This window comes from Pseudochaenichthys georgianus, chromosome 11 (genome assembly GCF_902827115.2).
Source record: "Pseudochaenichthys georgianus chromosome 11, fPseGeo1.2, whole genome shotgun sequence".
In the NCBI taxonomy this organism is placed as follows: domain Eukaryota; kingdom Metazoa; phylum Chordata; class Actinopteri; order Perciformes; family Channichthyidae; genus Pseudochaenichthys; species Pseudochaenichthys georgianus.
The window spans coordinates 27,959,950-27,970,057 of NC_047513.1; the positions used below are offsets into that span (position 1 = coordinate 27,959,950).

The 10,108-nt window shown below is 41.0% G+C and overlaps 1 protein-coding gene across 1 annotated transcript; it reads right to left on the reverse strand.

The window, feature by feature from the left end:
* Nucleotides 1-2,616: 2,616 nt before the first annotated feature.
* On the reverse strand, nt 2,617-9,663 carry trappc3 (trafficking protein particle complex subunit 3). Its single transcript, XM_034095204.1, has 5 exons — nt 9,506-9,663; nt 7,178-7,275; nt 5,714-5,813; nt 3,501-3,683; nt 2,617-3,197 (listed from the first exon to the last, which is right to left on the reverse strand). The coding sequence occupies exons 1-5, from the start codon at nt 9,545-9,547 to the stop codon at nt 3,078-3,080; spliced, it is 543 nt and encodes a 180-aa protein (XP_033951095.1). The 5' UTR covers nt 9,548-9,663; the 3' UTR covers nt 2,617-3,077.
* Between the last annotated feature and the right edge of the window lie 445 nt (nt 9,664-10,108).

Genomic DNA, 10,108 nt, shown 5'->3' on the forward strand with positions numbered 1-10,108 from the left:
CAGAGACAAGTTCATGAAGTCAAGCACCTTTTTCCCATCGCTTCACTGCCAGAGAGAATTATTAGGTCCATAAAAATGTTTTTCTGATCATGAACAGCCTTGTTTGCTGACTGCATTCTCTGATTTGAGTGAGTGCTGTTCATCCTGCTGTAATGTCTTCCTTTTCCACTGATCTGACACAAAACACACATTCCGGAAACCTCTGGAAACCCGGGGTGAGCGCATCCCCAGTCAGTTCTTACCTCACCTGAGAGACAGCACATTTCCCAACAGGTTTGACTATCACACATCCTTCATTTGATTTAGAGACTGCTAGATTCCCTCAAGTAAATCGGTAAAACATTACGAAGGGTAAGAAAATGGAAAGAAGGAGGAGTGGCTGGAACAATGAACAAGAAAATAAAGTGGGGAAACGGTGAAAATGGAGTGGAGGTAGAAGAAAGGGATGCAGTATTCAATAAGATCAGGTCAACACCAGGCTGTGTGCTGGGCTTTACTGTCACAGCGTGCCGTTCACCATTTGTTTCCTATAAAGACCACATGGAAACGTTTAGCTGACTTAAAGCAGATCGCCGCTCGTTGTCTCGGCTCGCAACATTTGCTACTTGTTTTTCAGGTCCGTCTTAATAGAGTTTTATACTAAATATAAGGCAATAAATATTACTGATGATAAAAACATAAAATACAAAATGATGCTAGTGCCCATGGGAGAAACCAAACTGTATCCACGTGATGAAAACAGTCCTTCTCCCAGAGGGCATGTATGTACACAATAGATAAAAATAGCATCTTCAAAGCAATTCCTCATGGATCAGATAGTCTTAACAATCACTCCTTTTTCTATGGGGTTTTCTTTCTGCCACAACACACATCTGCAGTCTTGCAAAGAGAATGGAAATCACAGAAGGGCATGTTATGAGGAGTGAAGTCATAACAGAGCATTAGCTAGTTTGTCGTCTTCATACGTTCTTGTTTAATGGGTAAAACTGCAGAAACAATCAACAGATCTCTCACCAGTGCTGGGAGACAGTAAAACGGCCTGTTTGGACAAGGTCCTTGTGTGCATTAACACCTATTTGTGAGTAGATAGGTTGTAATAAATTCATCGTGCACTTTAGCCTCTGTGTACACTATGTATGTGTGTTTGTCAAATCAAATTCCTGCGAGCATATGGCAGAGTGATACAGGTTTTCACAAGTACACAAATCCAGCTGTGCGTGCATCCCCTAGATACACGGCTCTAATTCTGCCAAGTAATTTACATTGAGCTTCTGCACAAAAAGCTATTTCCTGCTCGCTTTCCATTCAACATCCACATCAGAGGCCTACAAGGTGCATAGATATGCGTACGTAATGTGTTGAGAGCTCGCCTAATGGCCCACCAGGCTTATTGCAAGCCGCATGCTGTCAGGGCGCTTCCACTTTCCATTTGTTATCCTTTAAAATGAGCACTACCCCAGAAAAGAGTGGGCAGATGCCTAAAAATAGGCAATGGAAGTATGAAATCCTTAAACATTTTCCCTGCCATTTGAAATAAAAAGACAGTTTGTCTAATCTCCAGCCAAAGATATTGGCATCGTCCACTCCATTGCTTAAATACTGCACATTTTCTGCTCCTCCCATATTTAAAATCTGAAAATTAACCTTTTATTTATATTTTCTGGCAGCTCGAGCCTGCACTCCCACATAAAGTGAATGGTTTTTTCCTGCAATGCCCAATTAAGCCTTATTCTGGGAATGATGCTGCCTACAGCTGAATGCAAACAGCGCCCTCTGGTGGCTTTGTGGAGAATTTGCCGGGATACTAAAACAGTGAAAGCAGAAATGGGTTCATTTAATTGCAGCTGTAATATTGGATGTGTAGAGCCCGAATGTTTCCAGCCAGTAATAGCGGACAGGTTTTTGCAAAAAGGAAATCCGTATCTGACAATCTCTTCCTCAAAGTGCTTTCAGCGGATTGATGACTTTGGTTTAGATTTTATTGTTCTGTTACACAATAAAACAAAAAAAAAATAAGAAAAACATTGCTAATGTCCTCAGTGTATTCAGACCAGATTTCTGCTTCTAAAGCAAGGCCAGGGATGATGTAGTGTGTGTGTGTGTGTGTGTGTGTGTGTGTGTGTGTGTGTGTGTGTGTGTGTGTGTGTGTGTGTGTGTGTGTGTGTGTGTGTGTGTGTGTGTGTGTGTGTGTGTGTGTGTGTGTGTGTGTGTGTGTGTGTGTGTGTGTGTGTGTGTGTGTGTGTGTGTGTGTGTGGCTGCCTGTGTTTTCGGTTATTGACGAGGTGTGCAGTAGGTCTAAATGAGAAGTTCTGTTACATTACTTCAGGGTGATGTCAAGCCATTCACAGGTGTGATAACGAGAACCAAGCACAGGGGATACAAACACACATATGCACACACACACAACCACACAGATTACTTCCATGTACCCTGAACAAACATAAGAGAGGCATTAGGTCTGTTATTGTTTGCCTTTGGAAAGCGGCTGCGGTTCTCTCAAGAAATAACGGTCCCACAGTACTGACAGGGTGGTACAGAGGACACAGAGTGTGTGCGTGTGCGTGTGTGTGTGTGTGTGTCATAAAGTCTCTACACTCAAACACACGAGAAAAATCATCATATTAAATACGTCGCTTTTATTTGACATATCCTTCTACATAAATTAATTAACATGCCATATAATTGGCAGCGATATAGTGTGATTTCCTAAAAAAAAAAAGAGAGATAACCAACAAGACAAACATAAAGACATTACGAGGTCAGGCTCTCCAGCCATGCACCAACAAAAGAAAGTCTATACAAATGAAAAGCCATCATTATTTTCAAGAAAGATTCAATATTTTAACATTTAATGAAAAGAAAAAGTGACTTTTCTCGAGGGATGCCGACGGATAAATGGCCCAGCCTTACGAAACTTCTCCCTCAAACTGGAGCACAGATCGGTGCCAAGGAAATGTTAGTTGAGATGTACCACTCATCTTGATGTTCTGAGTTCAGTTCATTGTCTGATTTTGTTCCTTGTATGACTCAGTCCTCCATCTCGACACAAGAAGGGGAGGGAAGGATCTCTTTTCCGATCACTCGTCTCCTGCGGGGAGATTTTCTTCGATCCTTTTTATGAACTTCATGCGGATTTCTGTCACATTGTCTCCTCTCAGAGTGTCCTGAGCAAATCTCACATCCACGGCCATCTGGACCTAAATCAGACAAATAATAGGTCACGTTCTTATGCAAAACATATGTTCTAAATGTGCAAAGGAAATCTATTAGAAATTGAGTTCACAGCTATTCAAAGTCCAATGTGATGACGTCTTTTAATATCTTGTTTGGTCGGTCTTCAAAACTAAAATGTTCAGTTGAATATAAGATTTAAAAATAAGAGAAACAGGGAATTCTTCTGCCATCTCATTGTTGTAGCTCAGAAATCATTGCCTACTTTTTTTTACGACAACTTGATGCATCTGAAGTGTTGTTTAAATCATTGAGTATGTTGACTTTACCATCTCCAAGGCTCCTCTGAGGACTCCACACAGCAGGTTGGAGTAGACCAGCGTGCTGTGGTTATCCGGCAGCTCCACAAAGTCCACCAGCGGGTTGTTCTCCAGGATGAGAGAGAATTCATCTCCTGCCGGGCTCCAGTTGGACACACTGGGGGTGGTTCCCAGATACATCTTAAATGCAACCTGAAAACAACCACAACACGTTCACAAGTGGATGAAGCAAAGACAGAATCTCCAGGGTAACTCAACTGAAAGCAATAATGTTGGATTGCACATTAAATTAACTCGAATGCCTCGTCTTTTTCGCACACACACCTGATATCTGATAACTTGGTCTCTGTTGCTTCTTTTCCTCTGCAGCACTGTCCCTGTGATGTGTCGGCATGCTTCCTCATGCAAGCACAAAGTTTGCTCGCGCTAAAATATTCACTGACACAGGGCGGATGTTTCTTATCTTAAATAGTCTGAGTCCGCAGTGCAGACAACAGTTTCTTTAGACACACTGAAGCTAAAGAAGTAGCAACACAACTTAAGAAACCATTCATGAAATGGAATGAAAATCTGTTTTTGAACAATAATAATAGCTTGGATTTATATAGCGCCTTTCATGAGACCCAAGGTCGCTTTACAAGGAAGAACAGGGCAAAACAAACAAAACAAAAGGCAGTCAGACAACCAGACAGACAAAACAACAAATAGATTAGGGGCCAAAGGCCTTGGTGAACAGATGGGTCTTGAGGGCCCTTTTGAAGGCGTCAAGAGTGGGGATGTTGCGGACCTCCGCAGGGAGAGCGTTCCAGAGGATGGGGGCTGCCACGCTGAAGGCTCTGTCCCCGAAGGTTCGCAGTTTGGTGCGGGGGGTGGTAAGCAGGCCAGAGTCTGAAGACCGCAGACCTCCAGATACATTTCACACAAAGTCTGAGGTGGTTTCAGAGTTTGGCTCGAGCTCATAACATATCCTCGGGCAGGGCTATCGCTGCACGTTGCAAACCACTGTCCCTCAGTGGTCCTCCATTTACAGGCATGACCCTTCTCTTCATGACCAAGAGCCAGGATTAATACAGACAGACATATTAAAGAGCAACATATAACTAGGGATGCTCCGATCGCCAATTTTGGGGCCGATCGCCGGAATCAGTATTGGCCGATACCGATCGCCGATCCGATCGAGTGGGCGGGGCCTATGGGGATCTTCCATTTAAAGTGATGTTTAAAACTCAGTTAATGGGGCTCATTCACTGGCGCTTCCACAAACAACAACCAACATAATTATTACATTCAAATGAAGTGCATTATTCAAGTTTACATTAACTTTGGAGAATAACACGGGAGAAATGAGCGGAAGCGTCTCATGCAGCTCACTGATCCAGTACTGAGTGACCCGACAGTGAAGAGTAAATATATGTATAACTAGTTTAGCTAGTTCCAGAGGTGGATAAAATAGCTAAGTGTGTTAGGTGTAACTCTTAGTGTATGTTTCGCTCTGCTCACCGGTCCGTCACAGCGGGCGGAGCTGCAGGATTTCTGCTTCACACACGTTGCATACCGCTATTTTACTGTCTTTTTCGGACACCTTCAAATCCTGCCAGACTGGTGAAGCCATTTTGGCGAGCTTGTTTTGCCGCGCACAGAGAAAAGTGCATGTATTTTACGTCATTATTTTACGTCATCATTTTACGTCATGCGATCGGCTCTCGCGATCTGCATTTTTAGAGAGCAGCGATCGATCGGCATAGAGTGAGAATCGGCCGATCGATCGTAATACTCATAACAGTACTAAGATCAGCCAGGTTATTCAGTAAGGATTCCTTTCGGCAGAGTTGCGTTGTGTAGCATTGCTGATTCAGAGCTTAACTCAGAGTATGTTGACAGTGTTACTGAGAAAAGGGTGTCACTAAATGTCACCTTTCTGAAGAGTGATATTAAATGTCAGTCCACATGTAAGTGAATCTTGGCCTTCTGAATGTAAAGGATACCATCACCAAAGCAAAGAGGAATGGGATCTTGGCCTCAAGTTTAGAAGGAAGCACACTGGGACTTTAAGTTTTTATGCTCATTCACAACCTTTAGTTTCCTCCAACCTCGAGCAACATCCTTTCCTTCTTTCCCTCATCAATTATTTGGATCTGTCCTCTCTCCTTCCCTCTCTACCTTTGTCTTTGGGTCAAGACCACAGTCTCGATCAGATTGGCCCGAAAACATTTTTGAATTACCTTAGCGATGACATCTGCGGTTTCTCGGAAATCCTGACACCTGCCAATGCTGGAGCGCGCCAGGAAGTCCTCGATCAGACGCACTCCGATGTTATAACCCCTATGAAGACAGAGAGAGATTAGCAAAAGAAACTAATGAAGTCAATTTTCCTTTCCATAGTAGAAGAAAAGTACTGAGGAGATTATAGTAAAAGAGATATTAGACATTTCCAAATGCTCCAAACATTTTAGAGTCATATGCTTGGCAAATGATGATAACCGTGGTAATAGAAGGTCAAGTCAACTTAACATAATATAGAATCTAGAGACAACTGATGCATCCCGATCCTAAAAAGGTCTGAATCTGACCGGTTGGCAGAGTGGGCCGTGCGGACTCACTGCCTTCTAAGGACAGGTAAGACAATCCTCATCATGTATAAGCTTGGGGAGAGCTTAGGGTAGACGCACAACCAACAAGAAAAGTACATCAAGTCCAAAGTCCTGTCAGCTTGACAGACTGTTTTGAATACCTGAATTATAAAACCCATCCATTTTCATTAATCTTATTTTGCGGGATGACAGTATGCAACATTGCCTTCCGGATATTTAGTTCTCTCATAAAAAAAAACATATGAACTTCAAAATGACAAGATCAGAGGGAAACCTTTGACACAGAACTGTGAATGTGCGTGCGTATTATGAATAGAGGGCAGCAGAATTTGTCAGAGCAGTGTTAAGGTGCAACTTAAAGGGAGAGATCCAAGAGGCCAGAAAAATCCCTTCCCTTCTGTTGGTTCAACAAGCAACCGATAAACCTTTACATGTTGAAATAAATTAACTCAGTTTATGTACTCAAGAGGAAGGTTATATCTTGAAATAGTTAACATACACTAGTTCTGTATGTGTCACTGTCTTTGGTATTGGTGTGCTTTAGTATTTTGAAGTTGGTATGTGATATGTATTGTAATGTGAAACCTATTAAATTGACTTTTACTGGCATACACAAATAACTACAACAAAATATATTAAATAAAGTAAGGACAAATGCACTTAATAAAACAATTTGGGATAAGAAAATATAATGCTTTGTTTGTATAAAATATAGCAAAAAGTTATTGTGGTTGCTAACTTGCTAGGCATCTACATCGTTAACTAATGTTGGGTGTGAACAAAACATATCATTAACCCTAATTTACCATTAAAAAGGCTTAAAACACTGGAACACATGACCAACAGAAGTCACAATAATGACACAGAGATGTACACTTTTTTACTACAAAGGTGTATTGCTTGCTGAAAGGCAAAAATAGCAGTAAGCATTTTGTGAAATGTCAAATTAAATGTGGTAACAGTGGAAGTGTGTTGTCTGAGTGTTTTTTATAATGCACATCAGTTCTCTGAATTGAAACAATGTTAAATTGCATTCTCGCTGTCAAGTTACATGAATACAAACACAAGTAAATGACACGCAATGTTGGTACTTACATCTTGTCCAGTTGTTTATTGACTTCCTCGTCGTTCTCGTAGTCTTTACAGAGCTGGGTGACCAGGGCCCCGTAGGTCAGGGTGAACAGCTCAGAGTTCTACAACAGGAAATTAAAAAGGTTCATTTTATTCCTGCTGCTAAAACCAAATGAATCACACTGGAATAAGGGCATAAAGGTTAACTGATCGAGTCTGGCAAAACAGGTTTCCTCCTTGTTGAATGGGGAAAACTACTGGGGCAAACCTTAAATAATACATAGATCTATATTGACGGTGATGTGACAAACAGATAATGATAAAATTAGGTAAGAAAAAATTGTGTAAATACCTCTATTTGATTCTATTTTTATATCATGAGTCATGACACAGCTAAAATTAAACAAGCAAGAAGCATGCTAGTCAATTATAAATAAATGCCTCTAATGTGTAGAGGTGCATTCAAATACAGGGCTACTTCTGCACCATGTCTGCAACAGATCATACTGGGGAAAGCGTCTGGTGCTGAAATGACGTGTGATTGCATAATAAAACAATTGATTAATTAATAATAATTGTACACTTTGAATAATAAACATGACGTATATACATGGGCGTAATTTCCACTGGGGACAGGGGGGACATGTCCCCCCCACATTTCAAAATCCTGTTTGTATCCCCCCCCCCCCACTTTTCAAATGGTTTTTTTTTACGCAAGTGGTCATCGTCACGGAGGAGCGTCTGTGTGTGTGTGTGTGTGTGTGTGGTGTGTGTGTGTGTGTGGTGTGTGTGTGTGTGTGTGTGTGTGTGTGTGTGTGTGTGTGTGTGTGTGTGTGTGTGTGTGTGTGTGTGTGTGTGTGTGTGTGTGTGTGTGTGTGTGTGTGTGTGTGTGTGTGTGTGTGTGTGTGTGTCAGGAGCGCATTTTGTGTGTGTGTGTGTGTGTGTGTCAGGAGCGCATTTTTTGTGTGTGTGTGTGTGTGTCAGGAGCACATTTTGTGTGTGTGAGAGAGAGAGAGAGAGAGAGAGAGAGAGAGAGAGAGAGAGAGAGAGAGAGAGAGAGAGAGAGAGAGTTACAGGGTTGTTGTTAGCATCTGCTGCTAGCTCGGAGCTAACGGAGATTAGAAGCTGTTTCAACAATAAGGAGAGAGAGTCCTATCTATTCGGACTGAGAGGCTGAGATAACATCAGCTCAGGGAGGTAAAGGACTCGCTGAGTGATTATATTGTAAACTTGTCTTAAGTTATCTCAGTGGGTCTCAAACGGTTTGGTCTAAACAAATATTTCCATCTATTTAATATAGTTGTTCAAAATAAGTAAAAAAATAATTCCAATGTCAGTAAAAAATTAAAAACACAGTTTGAAAGGGGAGTGATTAGTAAAATATGCATAAATAAAAGAAAGAATGCAGACTAGGTCAAATAAAGATAGGAGAGAGGAGTATATAAATGATGTGTTATTGGTTGTGAGCATATTCTAATGGCTTTTTGAGTATTGAAATATATACAGTTCTGTTTCATATGAGTGTTGAGAGCTGTATCCATAAATCTCTTCATTTGTGCACCAGATTGATGCCTTCAACTTCAATTTAAAGAAACAAATCTTACCGGGGGTACATGCCCCCGGACCCCCCTGTAGGATGTGAGGTCATCACAAATAAAACAGGTTCATTGATAGATACGTTTGCACACTCATTATATACACTACACATTTTTCTTGGATTAGTTAACACCATAGTCACTAGTATATATTTGTAGAAAGGCAGGACATGGAATTAAATCGAGAACAATGTTTCATTGCGGAGGACGCGCTGTTTTGTGTGTCCCTCACTTCTCAAACCAAAGTTACACCCTTGCATATACATATGTTTAGTCGACTCTTCACACACTTGAGTCTGCACTGCAGCTATAAGACGTTAATGTCAACCCTTTTAACAGTGCAAATAAAACTGAATTGACTGAGCTGAACATGAAAACAGAAATATATACAAGGTTTTGTTAAAAATGTATACGTTTTTTCATTTGGAAAGTTATCGTAAATATTACAATGGCTGCAAAGTGAGCATGAAAGCTAACTTTAGAGAGACTATTTAGCTCGTGCTACAACGAACTAACGTAACACTTCCTGTCAAAGTTAGCAGTACTTAACAATGAATGAAGAACTCATTCACCAGTTTCAAAAGCTTGAAATATATAGAAACATCTGTCAAACAAATACACATGACTGACAGGTTATTTTGCTAGCAGAGTTTGCAGAGAATGGACAGTTGGTGTGTTAGCTACAAGGCTACGGTTAGCATTTTGCTTGCTAGGTTAGCTAGGTTTGGTTGACGTTGAATCTGCGGGAGTCGCCTACCATCTTCTTGCTGTCTGTTGTTCGGTTGGATTGCCTGGACATTGTGGACAGTGATACAGGCTTACACAGATAGCGACTCGAATGTAATCCTTTATTTATTTGATTCTGGCGTAGCAGTTATTTCCGTAATCACCAGAGTAGACGCAAAACCAGAAGTATCAAACTAATCCACAACTTCCGGTCATACTTCAGACTAAAGGATTTATTTAGATATCATGAGTGATACAAAGCACGGATATGAAGGGGAAACGAATTCCATTCAATACAAACAGCAGTTGTTGGTCCAATTTCCTTACATATAGCTATAAAGGTCACTTGTTTTGCTTCCTTTGTCACATTGCTAACTTTATTTTGAAGTCTCAATGAATGTACTTCCGGTAATGCTTTGGTAGCTTTACAAACTTAGTTTTTATGTCAGCTGTCTCACCAAACATTTCCTCGGCTGTTTGCAGGTTGTTCATCGCCGTCCTGCGTCTTGGAGGGGAAAAGAGGCACTCTACTTTTAAAACTATTCTTATAGTTGACCACAGGATGGCAGTATATGTAACTTATTGGCAGTCAAATAAACCAAACGACCTGGTATGTTCTTGATAAAGCGAAAAT

Bases quoted from the DNA above. Each gene is read 5' to 3' on its own strand.
- trappc3 (XM_034095204.1), bottom strand. From the start codon at position 9,547: ATGTCCAGGCAATCCAACCGAACAACAGACAGCAAGAAGATG. The intron at 7,276-9,505 runs GTAGGCGACTCC...TTCCTGTTGTAG, and splicing joins CAACAGACAGCAAGAAGATG to AACTCTGAGCTGTTCACCCT. The intron at 3,198-3,500 runs GTAAAGTCAACA...TGTCTGATTTAG, and splicing joins TCAGAGGAGCCTTGGAGATG to GTCCAGATGGCCGTGGATGT.